Source organism: Hoplias malabaricus, chromosome X2, assembly GCF_029633855.1.
Source record: "Hoplias malabaricus isolate fHopMal1 chromosome X2, fHopMal1.hap1, whole genome shotgun sequence".
Classification (NCBI taxonomy): Eukaryota; Metazoa; Chordata; class Actinopteri; order Characiformes; family Erythrinidae; genus Hoplias; species Hoplias malabaricus.
Window position 1 is genome coordinate 16,596,879 of NC_089819.1, and position 23,304 is coordinate 16,620,182.

Consider the following 23,304-nt stretch of genomic DNA (forward strand, 5'->3'; position numbering starts at 1 on the left):
CCAATAAAGCTTTCTGAGCAAAACTGAGAGGTGTGCGAGTGGGTCCTTACTCCAAAATACAAAGAGAGTTTTAAGCCAGGGGGTGCATATACATATAAGCAGCCCTTGTAACAAATGAATTTAAAGAGAGGGTGTTACTGTTAGCTTATTTTCAACTATTTTCTTTCCTTTTAATATTTGTTCTTTGTTTTTAATGCAGTTTTCAGGCTGCTAGTGGGAAGAAATAACGTGAAAATTCCCATCAGATGCTTTTTGGTTGCACGGTCTGTGTGAAGTTCTTTCAAACACAGACACAAAGACAAATAGAGACTTGCGCACACACACACACACACACATACACACACAAACACACAAAGCAAAAACACACACAGAGTGAATGCGTAGTGTAATGGGTGCCTAATGACCACCTCAGGTGTTACCTCTGAAGCCAACAGAGGGGTAATATGTTTTTAAAGTACACCTTCCCTTGCAGTTTTGTATTCTCTCTCTCTCTCACTTACTCACTCCAAGGGGGTGGGGGTACAAGCAATGCTGCTGTGTGATAAATCAAGAGAGACAGCTGCCATTTTGTTCTTCTGCTTTTTCCTATTCTTTTTAAGACAGAAGCTCTCCTTAACATAAAAACAAAATGAGCGTGACTGATGCAGTATGCCACTCACAGTCAGTGTACTTCATGAGAGGTGTGTGCAATTGTGTGTGGTTTGTGTGGCGAAACTCTGCGCCACCCTAATTTCAAATAGTACCTCGCATTTATTCCAGGTATTTTCTTCAAAGAATTTAACCCAGTGGTGTCCCAGTGAGAAACATGCTGCGTTAATAATCACTATGTATGACTGATATTAGCACTGTGTCATCAATATGGGTTTTAAAAAGAAATATCACAGATATCTGATCATAGAAATAAATATCTGACTGTTAAAAATTTAAACTATAACACTATAAACTGACTAATCTCTGCCCTTCATCCCTTTATTTCATGGTCTATAGCTATATTCTTGTGTTATTTTATGTTTTCACTGAATCTTTTTATTTTTTACATATTCAGGCACTTATCATTGTTTAGATATTGCAAACATACATTTTAGTTAAGCTGCAAATGTGTGAGAGACAACCAATTCAAGCTATGTCATGTTGTCATCTAAGTCCAAAGGTGAGGCCTGTGAAAGCCAAATTCCCAATGTCCCTCAGGTATTTCCCAATTAGAAGCGCTTGACTTTGGCTTAGGTTTTCACACTAAAAATAGAAAACCTGCTTTGAAAAAAAGCCAATGGCCACCTACTGCTCATATTTTTTTATTTTTATTTTTTTAATGCAGTTCTACAATTACCAAATGTTATCTATTTCATAATTAATCCAAATTGTAGATCAAAAAGCACACTCATTCAATTTACTTGCAAATAAAAATACTACAAAATCTGCCCGTACTTTGCAATGATGGCATATCTCCTAATACACTTTACAGTGTACAAAGGCGCACAATAAAGAGAGAGAAGAGAAAGAGGAAAGCGAAAGATGATAAGACAGCCATCTGGCCCAGCCTGCTTCATTAGAATACTGTGTGTGTGTCTGTCATACCACAGATGCAGAGAGAGGAGTGAAAAATCCCCATTTATTAACAGCTTAATACTCTCCCATCTGGAGCTGAGCCCATACTGTGTCACCTATCACAGAGATCAGACCCCTGCAGCCCCCTTCACACACTCATTTCCAACACATACAGTCATGGTACTGTGTGTAATGTATATTCTCACATGACCATAATCACATTAGAAATTATCTTATATTTTCTTAAATTTCAAAGTCAGTGCTCATCCCAATGTAAATTCATTAGAAATTAATAGGAAGAGCGTGAAGTTTAAGGTGATATTCACGATTGTAACACGTTTTTATAAAATGGTTTCCTCATCATTTACTAGCTCTCAAGTCCGTTTGCACTCTGAAAATTAACCTGTTTACAAAGCCATAGTGTTAGTAAAAGATAAAAAAAAAAGCGTCTCAGTCAGACATGCTAGGCTTCCTCTCACTCACTACTCAGGGCAAACTTCCAGCTCAATAGGTGGGTAATATTGATTTAAATTATAGCTAGTTCAGATTATTTAGATAGGAAACCCCACTAAAATTCGGGAGACTGCTAACTGCATACTACAAAACAACTCAACTTACAAACAAGTTTCTGTGGTCATTCAAATAGTGAATAAAAACATACAGACAAGTTAAACTTCAGCCATGTTCTCTTCAAAAATACTGTTACACCAATTGTAGAAATTGTATCACAACACAATAACCTTAATGTGAAAGAGCTGTGATGAATATTTATTGAACACTTTTGGATACTTCACAGTTATCGGGGCTAATCTGGCACCTGGTGCTAATTTCCCTAATTTTCTGACAGACCCTGTTCATGTGGTGACACTCAATCACTATCCACAGTAATTGAAACCCTGAAAGAGGAGGTTATTCAGATGAAAGCAGAAGAGATATCCTTTTCAGAAAAGTTTTTTGTCTTTAAATGTTGCTGAGACACTAATTCATTCAAGTCCCCCTAAAAATGCTGGATGTCCACATAAGAAGAAAACAGGACGACACAGAGATGATCTGTATAAACCAGTATTGAGAGAATTCACACCAACCAAAACTCTCAGAAATAATCTTAAGGCTACACTAACCATTGCTGATGAGCTGATTGTGTAGAGGTAGAAGAACCAATCTAATTAGAAACATTTCAGCATATAACCATCCCAAGGTCCTGATCTAAACTTCAAAACACACACACACACACAAGAATCTCTACACACATACATCTCACCTGTGACCACACACACAGACACTCATGCGCGCGCACACACACACACACACAAACATCTAGACATGCTAATCTGGACCCCTTGACACCATTACTTTTGCATTAACATGGTACAGCACAACGGGCGCGCGCACACACACACCTGAGGCAAACCGATGACTTGCCAGCATTCAGCGATGCAAATCACACTATGATCTCTCACTCATTCACGCATATGTGTGCGCACATGCTTACGTGTGTGTGAGTTTATGGTGGGATATCTCCACATGCCCTCTAACAATGATGCCGACACTGTGTAACAGAGAGACGGTTTCAGATGAGCGAGCGCGACATGACCACTTTGTTTCTCGCTCTGCACAGTGCAGCCTCTGGGTGGCCGTGAAGATCACATTAGATAGAACACTGCTGCTGCTGCCACACTCCGCCAGCCATGCATCCTACACCAGCACCAGTTAATCTGAGACATGACAGAGATTGACTGTGAATTCTAATTCTCACCCGGGATTAAATCAGGTGTGGTTCGGCCTAGGACACTAAGCCCTGCTGAACAGTATATCTATATATTACATGTCCTCACAGATGTGAAAAATGCCAACAGCATTTTTATGAATAAAAAGTGTTAACAGCTACAAAAGCATGTGGGTGCAGATTTTCAGAAGATCTATTAAAAAATGTACAACTTAAATGATTTTGTATAATCACAATGTCCAAAGTCATGATCCAAATCAAAACTTGCAACTCCCTCTATTTTCTGCTTGGTAATTGACTCTGTGCGTGTGCAGACGCCTGTAAACACTAAAGGAGCATTTAATTCTCTAGTATGTTATTAGTCAAATGCAGGACAAGGCTAAAATCAAAGAGCTAAGTGAGGACATCCATTTGTGCATTGTAGCTGCCCACAACATGGGGAAAGGCTATAACTCCATATCCACATGTTTTCAAGTGCCAGTGGCCACATGGCAAAGCATAATCAAAAAGTACAAGGAGAACCACGCTGTGAAAAATTCAAAAGGGCATGGTAGGAAGCAAAAATGACTCCTCCACTGACTAGATCAATAGTGCGTGAGGTCAAGATAAATCCAAATCCAATCCTGATGAATCTGAGCAATTCTGGTCCACAACAATGGACACCGCACAAGGCTGGTATCCATTCAAGACAACCTAGGAGGACAGCAGTTAACCATGGCGGTGGAGGGTGCTTTGGGGGGTGTTTTGTAGCCAATATACCAGGCAACTTTGTCATCAAGAGTCCAGGGGACTTCATTAAGTTTACATTATAACATTAAGCAAATATGAGCTGCACATTAAACCAGCAAGAACGCCTTCAGATTTCAATCACAATTAAATTTGCGCAAGAATACTAAAATCAACATAAAGTAAAAATAAAACAGCCTATATAATAAAGACAAATCATTTTTGAAAATAAATGAGCAGAAATGACTATAGTATACATGGACAGAACAGATTTTCTCTATATCACCCTATCAGTATGCTATTTCCACACTACTGAAATCCATAAGCAGCCTCATCAAGTCAGAGTACACTGACCCCAGTGCTCAAGCCCAGCTGCATATGTATGTGTATTTGTATGTTGGTGAATGTGTGTGTGTGTGTGTGTGAACCTGCAGCCCAGCTCCTCATTCATAGCAGGCTGAAGTGCAAATTGGACATCTGCTGCTGTGTGCGTCCTCACAAAGGCCCTCTCGCCCACTCTCCAGCACACCAGCGGCCTGTTGTTCACACAGACGATGCCGGGAGAGAGAGAGAGAGAGCAGAGAGCCACACTCAGACCCATTCACACACCTTCAACAGCAATGACCACAAGAACCAAGCAATTTCCAACTCCATACCTTTATAGCGAAGCAGGCAGTTATGAGGAATTCAAGCACGCCATATGGGTCACATAAGAAATGGACCGACAGTCTGTCTGCATGTGGAAATTTGATGATTTTCAAGATCTGAGTGACACATAAGCGTTCCAACTGAATGTGATAAATGAATACATATATAACAACAATTTAATGTTCCTGGGACTAGCATATGTCAGTGCAGTCTCTCTGAGATGGAGATGAACCCTTTTAGTCTGTTTTGAGAAGTAGGTCCATAACCTGACTGCTATACACAGTCTGACTGTGGCTGCTTTATGCAATCAGGTAAAACCACTGTCCTTTCATTTTCATACTTTTCTTCTGACCATTATCTATAAGTTTTACAGTAAATGTGCTCCAAAGTGATGTACAGAGAATGATTCAGGCATTTCTCTTTGGAGAATGCATTCTAGCACCTTCAGTCTCCTACTGGGATTGACTTAGTGGCACTGATTTACTGAAACTCATGCATCCGGACTGCATTAAAATTACTGCAAAACATGTGAGTTTCCCGAAATGGGCTTCAGACCCTTCAACCACAACCTGCTTGTGCTTTGCTGACATTTATGCCTCTGTAAACCGGCGTGTGTGCTCCTCTGCTACCCGTCAGTGAAGGGTTTATTTTGGCCAGCCATCATTTGGTGAACTGGGACTAGAGTTAGCTTAGAACATGGATCTTCAGTAAAACACAGTGTTCACAGTGGTACACTACAGTCTGCTTGCTGGTCACTTCTCAGAAGGGGTGTTCAAACCCAAGCTAGCCACATTTGGTTTTTCTTCCTTGTTTCAGTGAGGTTCTCAGTAGCACTACTGCTTGGCTGCTGAAGCTGCACTGTTTATATTATTGCCATTACAATGTCACTATCAATCATTCAATCAATCAGTTCAGAGCAGACAGGAGTTAGGTGTGTAAGGAGGTATTAAACTGCTTACTATGTGAGCATGCATTGAATATAACATCGGGAAGTGCCATTCCATATGTTTAAGAGTAACAAACTTTTTTATACATATTTAAAAACAAGTAGAAAATGGCTTTACACTAATTAATCAGCAATATGAATGAGCCAGCTTAACTTTTGGTGTAGTGCTAGGGGAAACTACATAATTATCACAGTATCACTTTATTTTCCCAAATAAGATTCATTACATTCATTCATTCATTGGGAATCATTGGGCGCAAGGCGGGAATACACCCTGGAGGGGGCACCAGTCCTTCACAGGGCAACACACACTCACACCTACGGACACTTTTGAGTCGCCAGTCCACCAACCAACGTCTGTTTTTGGACTGTGGGAGGAAACCGGAGCACCCGGAGGAAACCCAGTCACCCAGAGCGGGAATTAAACCCACAACCTCCAGGTCCCTAGAGCTGTGTGACTGCGACACTCCCTGCTACGCCACCATCCCGCACCCAAATAAGATTTTAAGATCTTATTTCAGACCATAAGTTTGCATTACTCCTCTCAGACAACGACCAGGATCAGACTCAAAACCAGGACACAAGAGCTGTGTGACAGCTACACTATCTGTTGTGTCACCGTGTTATAATGTGCTTAAAGGTGTTTTGAGTGATGAGGCACAAATTAACGTGGTAATTATTTTCATGTAATAAAGTACAGCTTAATTTATGTAATTATATTAAAGACGCTAGCTTCACTAGGATAATCTTTAGTTTCTAACAGAATATTAGTACAGCACAAGGCATGTAAACATATTGTTCTTATACAATATCTGAGCTCTCCCTGTGTGTAATATGTGTGTGCCTTACCTGCAACTGCTATACGTTCTGTATAAGCAACTAAGACCCAAGTGATAAGAAAGACACTGTCCCAACATAAATAAGCCAGGCTCAATTTTGTTTTCAGAAAAGTTATTCATCAAGATTTCAACACAGGTTTTATGTTGGTTGGCTGTTTGGTTTGTTTGAAAAGTTGTTTATACGTTTTATGAAAGTCTGTCTGTCTTGGTCAGTTAGTGGCAAGGGCAGTAAAATCCCTGTTAATTCATGTGCACTGTGACTGACTATTTCTTTTTAAGCAAGGCACTAAATAAGTCTAATGATAAGATCTAATTACTATATACAGTAACTACCCTTACTAGTTCTAACAACATCACAACAGCAAAATGGTGACACCAATATTGTTATACTGGTATAGATCAAATCCAAATAGAGTGACATGTCCTGTCTTGGGTCTTGGCTTTTAAATTTAATCAAGTCTAATAATATACAGGAGGCTCACAAGTTCATGAGGTGAGTACCCAAATGCTCTGCTTGTGCTTGTTTTCACCAAACATAGCTACAAAGTGTTATGTGTGAAAAAGCAGGGCTATTTCTCTAAGGAGAATACCTGAATAAGAACTACAACACATAAAACATATAGGTAATCTTAAGTCATTCGCTTTCCTTTGAACTTCAAAAGAATAAGCAGAACAATTAGAGCCACATATCGAGGCAAATGAACAAAGATAATTAAACAAGCAAACACACACCCTTTTGATTAGCTTATGCATGCTACATGCAATGGGACTGAATGAACGGCATTTGAACTTGCCCTAAGTAAAGTACCTAACACAAGAAACCACATATAAAGTGTCCATTTCCACAAACTGACACTGTTGTCCCTTTTAGTCGTTCACAAATCGGCTCATTCCCCCATAGATTGTACACACGTAAGCCTAAATGCACACCCACTGTTTGCTCAGATATAGGCGGGTGGGAGGATTTTTGCCAGTTTTAGTGTGAAGGTGTAGGCAGCACAGTTGCCCTCTGACTATAAAACAGAGCAAACCAGAGCCTGCTTAAGTGAAATACAACCCCTGTACATGCATAGATTGAGAAAATAAAGAGAGAAAGAGTTAGAAATAAAGACAGAGAGAGGGAAGAGAAAGGATTAGAATACAGGAGCTGGAAAAGGGTAAGAGTTTATTAGAGTCATTCTATTTTGCGCTTGAATGTGAGTGTGTGAGTGTGTGCATCTGCAGTGTTCCAGAGAGCGGTTCCAATTACCGCACAGAATCCAATTACAAAGTTATTAAACCTGGGAAACAAAGATGCATCACAATCATCATCAAAATTCTCCACTAATAGTACACACTACCACCATCATTTCTTCATCTAATAATATATTCAAACTCAACATTTCCCTCCTTATTTGTTAGCTACAATGTCTAAAATGGGGTGAAAATATGAAGCGCATTTCAGAGCACTATATCAAACCGTGTGACTAAGAAGCAATTAAAAGTACAAAACGGTGTTGTAAGAAATATAATAGAGGTGAAAATTACCTCTCCCAGTGCTTCATATCTTTTCTGGTTCCACCTGTGCAGATCCTCCTTGGAGTTGAAGACAAACGGCTCTCCTGTTTCAGTGTGTCGTAGCTGCCCATCTACAGAAGAAGTACACGTATTAAAATGTATTGCACATTAATTATTTAATTTAACCTATACACACTTAGCCATGCCTCCTCTTACATTGTATTGAATGTTTTTTTTATCTCATAACATATTTAGAAACGTTTTGTTGATTCTATATTTTAAGTGATACCACGTGTATGTTGGTTTGAACATAACATAAATTTTACTGATGTACTCCTGTCAACTCTTTCCTGTTCTAAAAGGTTTCCAATAATTCTCTATAATAGGCTCCAAATAGATTCCAAATGCAGCTCTATAGCGTTTAATGATTATATCACTCTTCTATGCTATCTTCCAATCACAGATTTCCAGATTTCATTCTATGTGCAGGGCGGCACGGAAGTGTCGCAGTCACACAGCTCCAGGGACCTGGAGGTTGTGGGTTCGATTCCCGCTCCGGGTGACTCTCTGTGAGAAGTTGGTGTGTTCTCCCCGTGTCCGCGTGGCTTTCCTCCGGGTGCTCCGGTTTCCTCCCACAGTCCAAAAACACACGATGCAGGTGGATTGGTGACTCAAAAGTGTCCGTAGGTTTGAGTGAATGTGTGTGTGTTGCCCTGTGAAGGACTGGCGCCTCCTCCAGGGTGTATTCCTGCCTTGCGCCCAATGATTCCAGGTAGGCTCTGGACCCACCGCGACCCTGAATTGCATCCATGTATGCATGTGCATCCATAAAATGTTCTCTTCAATTTACTTTGTTATAAAATGTCCCCCAGCACTGAATCATTTGTTATTTATTTAAACATTTTAAGTCAAATGTACATCGTTTTTCCATTCATGCAATTAATAACAGGCAGGTAACCTGCCCACAAAGGGCTATTAGAGGGCTCTTGTTACCATTCCCTTGGCCTTGGTGCTGAACGCTATTCTTCTCTATCTTGTGTGTGTGTGTGTGTGTGTGGTTGAGATGTCAAATGGAGTACAGACAACTTTATATACGCTGATCCTTCTACAGCTAAGTCACAGCCAGACAATATGGCATACAGGTGATCTGAAGGTAAACAGCAGCAAGCTTTATAATAAGTGATCACTGTTGCACTGTAGGTGGTGGTATTGGATGAGCGTAAAGGAGCACATTAACTAGATTACACTCTGAAGTATAATCAGGTGATAATTAGCTTTTATTGGAACAGTATATTGGTGGCCTACAATAGACCCTTTAATACATCGCTCTTTATAGATTTATTTTTGTATATGAGATGTGAGTGAGCTTTATTTAAAAATAAACTGTTTTCTTGGACTATACATGCAAAACAGAGTTGAGAACCTCCATGTATGTCTTCATGTTTTAAACTCATTAAATAGGTATCTTCTAATCATTCAGTGCCTCATAGAGTGGAGCGTGTTGGCAAACACAAGCTTCCTCTGAGAAAATGCAACCAGTCATTGCTTCCTAAACTGCTGTCATCATGATTAGACAGTACGTTACACTTTCAGGAGAATACCAACCACCCAACTCGGCCATGGCAGTAATAAACATCTGCTTTGACAATTAATACATTTGTGAGTGAGAAGCGGGAGAGCCACCAAACACACCCAAATAGCAGTTCTGTTTTCACCACCATCAACAGTATGGTGCTCTGGTTCCCGCCTTGTGCCCAATGATTCCAGGTAGGCTCTGGACCCACTGTGACCCTGAACTGGATAAGCGGTTACAGATAATGAATGAATGAAAAAATGTCAGAAATACCTTCATGAAACCATTAACATCACATTTTAAAAAAAAACCTTTTTAAGGTTAAGGATGTTATGTAGGGAATGAAGTTGCATAGCCTCCCCCCCATTAAATTTAAAGCCATTAAAAATGCAAAACACTTAAAAGTTCAACAAAAGTATTACATTCAGTTATGAGGGAACACTACCACCTTCAAAGCAAAGCAAGTGGTGTGTAATACTTCTGAAAACTGTGTGCTTGAGAGATAGGCCCATCTATCCTTATGTTGACACTAGCAGATAATGAAGCCCCAAACAGTGTTAAATCTAATTGTGACCTCTCTGATTGCAAATGCACAAAGCTAAAATACTCAAAGCATACACACTTAACCCAAACAGCCCAAGGGCCTCATACTTTCTCAATTACCCCAGCGCGGCAAAAAGAGAGAGGGGGGGGGGGGAAGAAAGAAAAGCATCTTTGAAGAGAAATGATTGCATAAGCATTTTTATGCGACTCTTTTTCAAAGCCCGGCACTTCTGCACAGTTAGCAAGCGATAAATCCAACACAGCTAACTCAATAAGTATTACTGTATTTACCTTCGCTGTTATCTGTTCAACATCATGTAGCACCGAGAGGCTGTTTATCAAGTTGGAATACTATAAGTGTGTCTGCTCCTATGTTCTTGTTGTTTTGTTTGTCTTGTTGGTTTTAATGTGTGCTCGTGAGGATGAAATGAGCTACATACACTACCAGTCAAAACATGCCAACTCATAGATGAGTTTTCTTTATTTCTAAATGTGAAGCACCTCCAGTAACTTGCTTGTAACTCACTCACATACATACTCATTCGCTCACAGTTAAAAACTACACCACAAGGGGCACCAAGTTTGCTATTGGGCTTGACATTGAAAGGCTTGTTTGATATTAAAGGCTAAGCACTAGCTATATGAAAGTGTCAAACAAATAAATACAGTGGAATTTGAGTTCCTAACTTGTGTTTATTGATCGTCAGAAAACATGTTATTTCTTACTAATTCAAGGAATAAGGTTAAAAGACCGTTGACGAAAAGGTGTGTTGTTTTGGCTGCAATAATTCAATGTACAGTGGGACATCTGTGCACAAATGGCCCAAAGATCCCAAAATTTCCAGAAAAATAACTAAATTTGTCAACTTTAAACGGGCACTTTGGAAAGGACCATCCACTCACTCCGTTATCTGTAGTGCACATTTCACTGGCGCTTTCAAGAGTGTTTAAGAGCCTCTGTATACATGGAGGTAAACAGGGTAAGCACACTTACTTCGCCTGTTTTAGTTGGTGTTAGTTAACGTTAGCTTGACTCGCTAAACTCGGTGGCTCAGATTATACTCGGCTACGTAGCTGCATTACGGAGGTTTAAAGTGTCGGATGAATTCGAGTTCGACTTCGATCACATTTACAAGAATAACGGTGCCTCTAAATTTGAGTTTAGCTTATTGCTAGGCTATTGTCATGAATAATGTTGGCTATTTAGCTAGCTAGATACTGTCATAACAGTCAGTCATAACGGTGTTTTCCCGTGGCGTTGTTCAGCTGTTGTCCACCAGTGATGTCATGGTTACGTTCAAGAATTTCTGTAGTGAGCTCAGGTTTTTCCGTCAATTTAATAAAATTGTCAGTTTTAAAGCAAATTAAGCATGATATTTTCATTTTAATTCATACTTATTTATGTCAGTAATTAAAATAATGTGAAATATTCATGGAGGTCCATTAAGTGTTGCTTAGCCTTTAACTGCACCTTGCCTTGATGTTCAGTAATAGTAGCTAGTTGTAGTTGTGGGGGGATCAGAAAAGGGCCGTCAAGACTGACAGTAGCAACCAGAACCCCACAGGATTTCATGACAAAAAATGATCATTATAACCTGAAATATATCATAAATAAAATCATATGGAAATAAAAACTCTCTCTACTACAGAGCATGGCATTATTTCCAGACATATACCATATTAATGGATGTTACCTCTTTAAGAGAGATAACATAGATTTACATTTTAGAATGAAAAGAAACAAATGTCAAAGGTATCGATGGAGCTTCTACCCAATGAGGATTATGCTCTGCAGTTATTAAGTCATCTCGACTTGCGCAGCCCGTGTACAGCAACTGCAGTAACTGGCTCTGAAACCAGCAGCAGACTCGCACTCGCATGATCATAACAGCGTAGGTCATTGTGTTGCGAGTCGGACCAAAGAAAAAAAAAACTCACCTGCATGAATCGTATTCAACCAGGCAGCACCAGTCTATAAAAGCCTACCAACACTTTCAATCTTTATCAGCAAACCATTTTATTTTTGTTGTTTCTGATGACTTAAGTTGGAATGTCTCCAAATTTGGAGATGGTTAACTGCATTAATGAAAGTGCTACAAAACCAAACAACTACAACTACAAATGAGTTTCTGTGGTAATTCGGTGAAAAAAAACTTAGAGACAAGTTAAACTTTAACCACGTACGTTTTTTTTCCCCCTCAAACATACTGTTCCACGTTAAAAGACGCTGAGCTTCTGAACATAAATAAACCAGAGAGAATAGCGTTTTCCCACAATCGTAGACGTGCCCTTTTTCATTTTGTCCAAGTTTGAAGAAATGTCACTTTTTTGCTGGATGTCCCATTTGCAACCAAGTTTCAGTAATGTGGATGACACCTTTATATGTTCCTTCAGTATTTTCCTGATCCACATTTCATGATGCCATTTGCTTTCTAAAGAGCACCAATCCCTTTCCCAGCAACATGCTGGGATGTATTTAGGGTTAGGGTTAGTTATGTAAGGTTACGTCTCAGCCTTTTTCCTCCATACATAAAGCTTACCCTCACGGGCAAACCATTCAATTTTTGATTCATCTAAAGGTCAAAGTAATCATGTGCAAATTGAGGTCAGAATTGTAGAACAGCTGATGTAGACACTTGAATTTGATATATCCAGTTTGTTTGAAAATTTCAGACCAACATTTGTTTAATCCAGGAACTTCATTTCTAGATGTTTTTTTAAATGGTTTAGTATTTTTGCCATCCCATGTAAAGCTGTTTTTAGCAACTTTAGTTAATTTGGAAATTGCTCCTAAAGAAGAACCAGAATTTTTATATTATTTATTTTTAACCCCTTTTTCCCAAATATATTTAATGCCTCAAAAGAAGAAGCTTGTAATTGTCTGAAATATCTTGGTATGGTTTAATATTACTCTTCAAACACATCTATCCAAAACTCTGAAAAACACTCTCAGTCTCCGACCAACTTTATTGTCCTTGAAGACATACACCTCCACTGCTTCAGAGTATAGTGGCCTTTGGTACTTTGAAAACTTCTGGTTTACAGGGGAAATCCATGCCATTGGTGTGATTTAAGTCATCCATGTCATTTAAGTGAGTTTTTGTGGCAAGTGTTTCTCATATATATATATATATATATATATATATATATATATATATATATATAAACATACATATACACACACATCTAAAAATAGGAGAGACTCAGCACATAGTGGCTCACAGTACACAAAGGAAAAAGTATCTTGCAGAAATCAATTATGCATTCACAGAGGGGTGAAGCAAAACGCTAGGAAGAGCAGTGCCTAACAGAAGGAAGAGAGGGATCTAATGAAAGCCTGCATGCGATGGAGGTTCAGCTCCATCGCCCTCACATCACAGGCTCTCTGAGGAATATGCCTCCTCAACTTTTTCCCCTACACTTTTTTCCATCCTTGTGTAATTAGCATGCTGTTCTCAATTTTTTAGCTTAATTAGGTGTACATAACCTTGGATTTCCAGTAATGAACAAGCTGAAGGCTAACTGTGATGAAGCCATCATACAGCGTGATTCCAAAAAACAACTCTCTCTTTTGCAGATGCATATGTATTTTACAGGTTGGTTCATTAGATTGTTAAAAAAAAGTCTCAAATTAGATCTTAAGGGTAAATGAAGGCTACTGACCTTGGTGAGGTAGTTTTCATTTATGATAGCATTATGATGTCTCATGGAAAAGAGAATGAATGAATAAACATATAAATAAAAAATGATGTATATTCCCAGAAACCAAAATAAAGTATTCAAGGCAGTGACAGGAGCCTTTTTAGAGAGAGCAGCAAGGTTATGCAAATGTGGCCGTCAACCGGAGTGCAAGGCTGAGTAAGCCACTGACAGCCCATGGCATGCACAACTTGTCCATTCAGCTGCCAGTGACTCAGGAGACTCTCAAAACAGACAGCACTATCACAGCCAAAATCTCACAGTCAACGGTAAGCATGCGCTCCATTTCACCTTATAGTACACAATAAATGGGAAAACTTTCTCTTTGTCTATCGTTCCATATAGGTCTGTTTTAGGTATAGGTTTTGTGTTAAAAAAAATTTATGTTAAATTTTGTGAAATATTTCATGTCACATTGGAACACATTCAAGCTGCCCACATCAAAATTCAAGCTACACTGCCATATTCATGTTAGTCATAATAGTTCTCATTTCATAACAGTTTGTAGAGAATTGCTATGCATAACAGTAATTTGTTTTCCTACTGAAATATTTAAAACGACATAAACAACTTGTGCTTTCAAAACTCAGTGTATGTGAATTTCAGATTATCAGCTAAAGAGACAAATGTTAAGTGAATAAAATTTAAATAAAGCAAACAACAAACACTTCATTGTAGAACATTGAACCAGCGTTGACCTCACACTGTAGATGTCAACTCATTCATTCATTCATTATCTGTAAGCGCTTATCCAGTTCAGGGTCACAGTGGGTCCAGAGCCTACCTGCAATCATTGGGCGCAAGGCGGGAACACACCCTGGAGGGGGCGCCAGTCCTTCGCAGGGCAACACACACTCACACATTCACTCACACACTCACACCTACGGACACTTTTGAGTCGCCAGTCCAACCAACCCGGAGGAAACCCACGCGGACACAGGGAGAACACACCAACTCCTCACAGACAGTCACCCGGAGCGGGAATCGAACCCACAACCTCCAGGTCCCTGAAGCTGTGTGACTGCGACACTACCTGCTGTGCCACCGTGCCGCCCAGATGTCAACTCAACAGCATATAAATCATATTAAATATCTCTCTTTGAGAACCTTTTGTTGTAGAGTACTGAATTGCCCAGTGTGACACTAGAGGGATTCTCTATTATACAGAGCTGTACTCTGAAACTTCTTGTGTCTGTGACCCAAGTTCCAAGCATACTGGCGGTCCAAAGAATAGAGAGCAAAATCGATATTTAAAGGCACTCTAAATGATTCTGGAGAATGACTGTTGATATTTGAATTAAACAGCAAAACAAACACAGCCCTCCCTTCAGGGCTCCTTCAAAAGCCCCACCCCACAAATTCATGCACACAGAATGCTGCCCCTCCTCTTACCCTGTCCTGTGCACGAGCACAAACACCCCCATCGCTGATTGCCTGGAATAGTGTTGTGTCACTATCTGAGCCATTTTGTTTGTTTCCCATTTACAGGGCAATGGCTGAGCAAGAACACATTATAAATCATATATAGCACCTTTAAATAAAGATGGCAGGGAGGACTCAAAACTTACTTTACAAATACATTTTTAAAACATTAAACCAAAGTAGGTTATATACATTTAACAACTTCAGTTTAATACCAGTTTCATCATGACCTTGCCCACTTGTCCTTGCTATTTCCCCTCAGCAACATCCGTATCCAATGCTGTTCCATTACTATATGAGTGCAAATAAAGTCGGCAAGATGTAAACTTATGTCTTACGTTCATTAAAAGCATACTCAAACTCCTCCAAAGTTTTGGGGAATACAAGTGGGGGTTCGTCTTTCTTCATCAGCTCGTCTAAGTCTATCCTGGACAATAAATCTGAAAAAGATAATGAATGTGAAGGACGCAAAGACGTTTTATGCTTGTAGTACAGAAATGAGCATTAATATTAATAATTTCATGCAATAATACGTATTGCTATTAATTTCTGGCTAAACCGCACATACGGAAGCATGAGTGTGTTTGTGCCTGTTCACCTACCTTTTAGCGCAGTGGTTTTCTCTTTTTCCTCTTGTGCCAATAGCTGGGCCATAGTTATCCACATAAAATAAAATATAAAAACAACAGCTCTGATAAGCATGGGCCCTTCACTTTAAAAACTCACAGTAGGGAAGCCTGTATATTGAAAAACAAAAATAACATTTTAGAAGAGTCAGAATATGAGTATCAATTTTATTGCACTGTAGATGTAAGTAGTTATATCAAGGTCAAAGTGTACAGCAGCATTGGCTTGGAGGTCTAATACTAATAAGGTAGTGGAGAAACGATGGAAGCAAACTGGATGTTAATGACACTGTGGTTTATTGTTTTAACAACATTGTTTTTAACTGTGCCTAAGGAACATTCTATCCACACGTGAAAAATTAAAAAGGTTAAGATGTAAACAAGGAAATTCCATTGAGAACAATTTAATTTTCTTCAATAAAAAGAGTTTGTTGACCGCTGTTGGCCTCAACAATTTACATTATACACCAGTGATATTAATTGAGATTGAGATTTCAGTTCATTGCTATCATTGCTATTTTTTTCAGTAAAGCTGAAACTAGTCTTTAAGTAGTGTGTGCTGGAATTTATACAGACAAATAAAAAAGACCACATTTTCACTAACATTCTACAAACTAAAACATCACTTTGGCCAGAGGAGTATAACAGCCAGGCTAATCAAGCCTTCAGTCTGGTAAATGTCAAGACTGTCCAATAGGCAAAGAGCTGAGGGATTCTTATTGGACAGTGCTCAAATTTGGGCTTAAGTTATCTGGCTAATTGAGAAATACTGCTTTGGAGTATACACCTCTGGTCGCTGACATTTTAATTCGGATTAATAAAAAATAATAATAATAAATAAAATAAAATAACATTCTGGCCGACATTTCTGTTCTTACTCATTATTTCTGGTGGCAGCTCAGTTTAATATAAGGTACTTTCAAGCTTGATAGTCAGGTTCATTATTTAAAAATTCTGCGGTTAATAAGAGTAAACACTTAGTAAACACTAGCCACTCAGCAACAACAAACGAGGCTAGGGCTTCCCATTTGCCAGCATTATTGATATTCGCTTTTCCACCTTAAACGTTGCAGCAGTGAGTGCCAAAATCGAACAGCTGCACCATTTAAGGTGGAACATAGAATTCCGTTAAGACGCTGGCGAATAAGAAGCTAATTTCAGCTCCGTCAAATCAAGCAGAGCTGTGAGCCTTTTCGAAATTATCCCTCTCTTTCAAAAGCTTTCGGAGTCCGCGGAGTGAGGATTTTTTTCTCCCAGCTGCTAACAGGCTAACTACCGTTAGCTCCTCTCGTTGTCAAATCACTCAATGGAGCCCAGCCAGTGTTTTAAAACCGTGATTCGTGCAATTGTTGGTAAACAGTGTTCAACCTGAACCAAGAAATCAATAGCTCTCCTGCAAAAACTATGCCCAAACCTCACCAGAAAGACAGAAATCTCTGCGGTGGGGCATATATTTATGTACAATTCCCTGTTTTCGCTTTCGTTCACGTACCATTATCAGCAGTGGGGAGCTTTCTCTCACACTCCTCACTTCACTCCTCACTTCACTCCTCACTTCACACGCACGCGACGGAAACAGAAACCCCGAGTCCATCCCAAACGCCCTCTCGCTCCCTACATAGTGCACTAAGAAGGATACACAGTGAAGTGTCCTTCGCCGCAGTAGGGCTAGGTCCCTTAACCAAATAGTGCACTAAATGTATATTGGATTTGAGACATGGCGGATTACTTTCGTTTTTATTCAGGAAAACTAACGCAGCTGAGCGTGGGAAAGTAACATTTATAGGACTTTTTTGTTCATATACAACAAATCTAAATCTAAGTCTAAATCTAATATCTAAATGTTATTTGGTATATAATTTATTCAAATACAATTCCATATATTTTTTAACGTTTGCATAATAAATACATTATAACATGGACATGAACATAGTCATGTGTTTTAATGTGACAGTGTGCACTGTGCAGAGACATGTGCAGTCTATAATAGTGATAGGAACAAAGGGTAATGATATTTACAAAACCAATCCAGCTGTTTTATTTCCTCTCTTAAACAAATAACCGAACCTACATATGTCTTGTGATTATTTTTGTGCAATGCTGATCAGAGTAATAGTGGTGAATCTGATTATTATTATTTTGCCTAAAAATGACCTTCGTGTACCTGAAGGCAATAATCAAAATGTCAGCAAATCCGTATCATTAAAGGTAAACCTAGAGTGACCAGACGTCCTCTTTTACCCGGACATGTCCTCCTTTTTAGACTTAAAAAATGTCCAGCCGGAATTTCACAAACGTCCGGGATTTTGTTTTTCTAGAGCTTACATAGAATTTCGAGAAGCATTTCGTTCACAAACTAGTCCCGCCCTGCCCTACTCTGATTGGTTCGCTTGAGTGAGAAGAGGGCGTGGTGAAGTAGCCTAAAATCTTCGGATTGGACAGTCTGACTGTAGAGCTACCGTTATTGGTCGATAATCTCTGTAAACATTTAATTGGTCAGATAATTTAATTCTAGCATTGAAAGAAACTTTGAAATATGCTGAACACTATAAACTTCTCCTTTGCTGAGATAACCCATACCCATCCACCTCACAGGTGTGGCATATCAAGACGCTGATTAGACAGCATAATTATTGCACAGTTGGGCCTTACACTGGCCACAATAAAAGGCTCTAAAAACAAGTTAGTATTTGGTGTAACCACCATTTGCCTCACGCAGTGCAACACATCTCCTTCACATAGAGTTGATTAGGTTGATGATAGTGGCCTGTGGAATGTTGGTCCACTCCTCTTCATTGGCTCGTGCTGCAACATGAGGCGATGATTATGGATGAATGGCACAAAAATGGGCAAGATCTCATCACGGTATCTCTGTGCATTCAAAATAGCATCAATACAATGCACCTGTATGTCCATAGCATACTCCTGCCCATACCATAACCCCACCGCCTCCATAGGCCACTCGATTCACAACAGTGACATCAGCAAACCGCTCACCCACACAACGCCATACACACAGTCTGCCATCTGCCCTGTACAGTGAAAACAGGGATTCATGTGTGAAGGGAACACCTCTCCAACGTGCCATAAGCCATCGAATGTGAGCATTTGCCCACGCAAGTTGGTTACGATGACAAACTAGTCACGTGGAGACCCCCGGTGAGGACGACGAGCCTGCGTATGAGCTTCCCTGAGTTTCTGTCAGTTTGTGCAGAAATACTTTGATTATGCAAAGTGATTGTTGCAGCAGCTGTCTGGGTGCTTGATCTCAGCGATCTTGGAGGTGAAGATGCTGGATGTGGAGGTCCTGGGCTGGTGTGGTTACACGTGGTCTGTTTTTGTGAGGCCGGTTGGATGTATTACCAAATTCTCTGAAACGTCTTTGGAGATGGCTTTGGAGATGGGTAGAGAAATGAACATTCAGTTCATGCAACATCTGTGGCATTGTGCCGTGTGATAAAACTGCACATTTCAGAATGGCCTTTTATTGTGGCCAGCCTAAGGGGGATGGATTATCTTTGCAAAGGAGAAGTGCTCACTAACACAGATTTAGACAAATTTGTGAACAATATTTGACAGAAAAAGACCACCTCTGTTTACAGCAATAGCCAGTATATTAAAGATGAAAGAAATTATATCTACATTTGAACCTTAAACAGTTCAATGTCTCAATGTACAGTGATTTTTAAAAAATCAGCACATTTTCATTTTAAAGGTGACATTCATGATTGCTATCAACAATTTTTATTTAAATAAACATTTGCTAGCTCTCCAGTCGGTTTGTTGTAAAAAAAAAAAACATGCTAGAAATGCTAGGCTCCTTCTCTCTCTGCAGAGAAACGGCAGATAGCCCTCCAAGCCCATCATGAAAAGATTTAAGCATATTGCTTTATTCCAGCTCCAGGTGAGTAATACTGACTTTATTTTTGCTGTTTCAGGTTTTTTAGGTAGGAATACACTCTAAATACGAGAGACAGCTAACTGCATGAAAGCAAACACAGACTTAAAGTGCTAAGTAACTAGAGTTACAAAGAAGTTTCTATGATAAAACAAGATTGAATTAAAACTCACAGACAAGTTACACTTTAGCCACGTACAAACGGTCATTTTTCTCCTCAAACATATCCTTCCACCTTAAAAGACGAGCTTCTGAACGTAAACAAACAAGAGAGAACTAAGGGGTTTTCCACAAAGCAGGATTTCTCAGTTAGCAAGTTACATTCAGCTATCGGAATCTCCCTCTGTATCTGGCTAACTAAGAAATCCTGCTGTTCCCCACAATCGTAGACATTCCTTTTAAATGATCAAATTTTTTGGAAACCTAAATGTAAGATTTTAACCAAAAGGAGAATAGCTTTTAGTCACAAAGTTTTAACAAAGCATTTATTTAATAATCATTTATAAATGAAAGATATTGAGAAAAAAGCAACATTCATTTACCATAGTACATATAAATATTTATATATATATATGTTCACATATTTAGATAAAAAAGATTTCATTCATATGCTCTTCATTATGTCATATACATTTCCTAAACAATAATAATATTTATATAATAATAATAACAACAATAATAATAAACTACCTGAACTACACAACTCTAGTACAGAGCATCCTCACAGTTTAGAATAAAACACGTTCTAACATTCAGGAACTCTACTTAAATATGTTTTCTTTAACTGATCCACAAAATTCCTCTCTTTGTCTTCAACTGGAGCAGAGTCCTGCATCTCCCATCTGTAAGATATAAGGACAGAGAATTAGGCTTTTTAAAAAAGCTTTAAAAAACTCTGAGAAAAAGGGGCGGCACTGTGGTGCAGCAGGTAGAGTCGCAGTCACACAGCTCCAGGGACCTGGAGGTTGTGGGTTCAATTCCCGCTCCGGGTGACTGTCTGTAAGGAGTTTGGTGTGTTCTCTCGGTGCTCCGGTTTCCTCCCACGGTCCAAAAACATACTTTGGTAGGTTGGTTGGCGACTCAAAAGTGTCCATAGGTGTGAGTGTTGCCCTGTGAAGGACTGGCGCCCCGTCCAGGGTGTGTTCGCGCCTTGCGCCCAATGATTCCAGGTAGGTTCTGGACACACCATGACCCTGAACTGGATAAGCACTTACAGATAATGAATGAATGAATGAATTATCAATGGGCAGTTGTTTCAGGTGTTTTATTAGTATTACGCATTTTACAAATTCTGATCAAAAAGTAACATCATTCCATATGAAAGCGGTATGTGTCATGGTGATTATATGTGGCAAATACAGGTGTTTTTTTTGGTAAAGCCTCAAGCAGGAATCAATGGAAATGTCAGGCAACTACCAAAATCACAATAAATATTTATTTACAGCACTCCTACACCAGACAGACCACTTGCCTCGTTCTCTAGAACCGCTCAGTAAAGTCTATTGTGCTGGATACTACACTCCACACAGTACTACACTATGACTGTTGTCATTCCAGCTCCATTTATAGTGGAATAATCCCATTTTCCAAACTCTGCATGTGTCTTTTTATGTGCTCCCCAAATAAATGAGGTCCAGTGTCTTCAGAGGAGGATGTATGGACTCCATATATTCACAGAGAAGGCACGGCCTATCATCTGATGCAGTGCATGCATACGAAAGCAGGCTGCCCCCAGTGAAGGTGCACTTTGATGGAGCTTGTGCTTCGGTCATTGTGTATCTGTCTGGATCAGACAAGGCTCTTTTCTTTCCTCGCGTGGCCAGCACTGTCAGTCTGGTAATTACAGGCTATATGGGGAGGATTTGTTTATGTAAATATGTGTGTTTGATGCATGGGGGCTTCTCTCGCCTGTCTGCTCTCAGAGTTGTGTCTCTTTCTCCCTGTCACAGACCCTTTAACAGAGCCACTGGGCCTGAAACTGACAGCAACAGCCTCTCTCTCTCTCTCTCTCTCTCTCTCTCTCTCTCTCTGTGTATCTCTTTCTCCCACCTTTTCTCCATAGCAGCACATCTCTGTACTGCCTCAGTGAATGTGAACCATCAGGATCAAGTACACTGCCCCCAAACACAGACACACCACACACACACGCTGGTTATACTATACTTGTGAGGACTGTCTTAATCTCAGTAACAAAAAGTTTAGTTCCGCTAAAGTACTAGCTTTATAGAAAAAATAAAAGCGGTTGTGAGGACCACCAAAGCATCCTCACGATAAGAAAAGAGACTTTAATTTTATTTTTTATTCTTCTCTTGACTTTATAACTTCAGACCATACGCTTTCTAAAGGACAAGCAACATGCATTCTTCACTGCTGTCCACACACTTACAGTGGTTGGAACATTAATGGAACTAGAACACTACAGAACAACTGCTGAACAGATACTTATTTTTAACTTTAGACATCACAAAGCACAACAGTGACACAGATAAGGTTTATTATATACATGGTGCATGATGTAACAGAAGTACGCCAGGTGTTGTTCTGACAGCAGATAAAGCCAAAAATACTGAATTTCATGTAATGTTATGTAAGCTTCTTTTATGTAAGAACATTTCTGAGAGGATTTAATTACACTCAGTCACATGAACACTTAAGTTCGTGTTGCACTGGTACAAATGGATCAGTCACAACAGTGCTACTGGAGTTTTTAAACACCTCGGTTTCACTGCTGGACCAAGAACAATCCAACAAACAAAACCCATGATGCAACAATGTCCTGTGGGGGATGTCCTGTGTTCAGTGATGAAAGACTAGAGGATGACCAACACAAACTGCGTAGCAACAGATGAGCTACTGTATGATTTTGCATCTACAGAGTGGACCAATAAGGTGTGTGTCTACTGCAGTACTCAGTGAATGGGCACCGTTTTAAAAAACTCCAGCAGCGCTGCTGTGTCTGATCCACTCATTCTCAACAAACACAGCTCCAGTCACAAAGCTCCAGGGTCCTGGAGGTTGTGGGTTCGATTCCCGCTCCGGGTGACTGTCTGTGAGGAGTGTGGTGTGCTCTCCCTGTGTCCGCATGGGTTTCCTCCGGGTGACTGTCTGTGAGGAGTTTGGTGTGTTCTCCCTGTGTCCGCGTGGGTTTCCTCCGGGAGCTCCGGTTTCCTCCCACAGTCCAAAAACACACGTTGGTAGGTGGATTGGCGACTCATAAGTGTCTGTAGGTGTGAGTGTGTGAGTGAATGTTTGTGTGTGTGTGTCTGTGTTGCCCTGTGAATGACTGGCGCCCCCTCCAGGGTGTATTCCCGCCTTGCGCCCAATGATTCCAGGTAGGCTCTGGACCCACCGTGACCCTGAATTGGATAAGCGCTTATAGATAATGAATGAATGAATGATTTGTGTATACGTGCACATCTACGTTATAATACATTACAGTATAATATTAACACACTCATGCATACTTACAGCTATTCTCTCTCTCTCTCTCTCTCTCTCTCTCTCTCTCTCTCTCTCTCTCTCTCACACACACACACACACAAACAAGAGAAAAAACAGACAGTTTCAGTCTCTCATCCCCAGCCAGTCATTACTTCTGAGCAATAAACAAATAACA

The 23,304-nt window shown here is 39.8% G+C and overlaps 2 protein-coding genes across 4 annotated transcripts in view; both read right to left on the bottom strand.

Annotated features, from left to right (window-relative positions):
* Positions 1-17,345, bottom strand: part of LOC136677543 (cotranscriptional regulator ARB2A homolog) — a 172,399-nt gene extending 155,054 nt beyond the window's left edge. Inside the window, exons 1-4 of one of the 3 annotated variants that reach the window (XM_066655124.1) lie at positions 17,283-17,323; positions 15,767-15,809; positions 15,503-15,604; positions 7,958-8,058 (exon numbers count right to left, since the gene is read on the bottom strand). In XM_066655124.1, the coding sequence (XP_066511221.1) occupies positions 7,958-8,058; positions 15,503-15,604; positions 15,767-15,809; positions 17,283-17,285 (249 nt within the window). In that variant the 5' untranslated portion in view covers positions 17,286-17,323. Of the gene's footprint in view, positions 1-7,957; positions 8,059-15,502; positions 15,605-15,766; positions 15,902-17,209 lie in introns of all 3 variants that reach the window. The other 2 variants (XM_066655123.1, XM_066655122.1) reach the window with 2 other exon arrangements.
* Positions 17,346-20,272: 2,927 nt separating this feature from the next.
* The window catches only part of LOC136677480 (uncharacterized protein KIAA0825-like), a 121,743-nt gene continuing 118,711 nt past the window's right edge, over positions 20,273-23,304 (bottom strand). Inside the window, exon 20 of the mRNA XM_066655038.1 lies at positions 20,273-20,530. Within this exon, the coding sequence (XP_066511135.1) occupies positions 20,434-20,530 (97 nt within the window). The 3' untranslated portion in view covers positions 20,273-20,433. The remainder of the gene's footprint in view (positions 20,531-23,304) is intronic.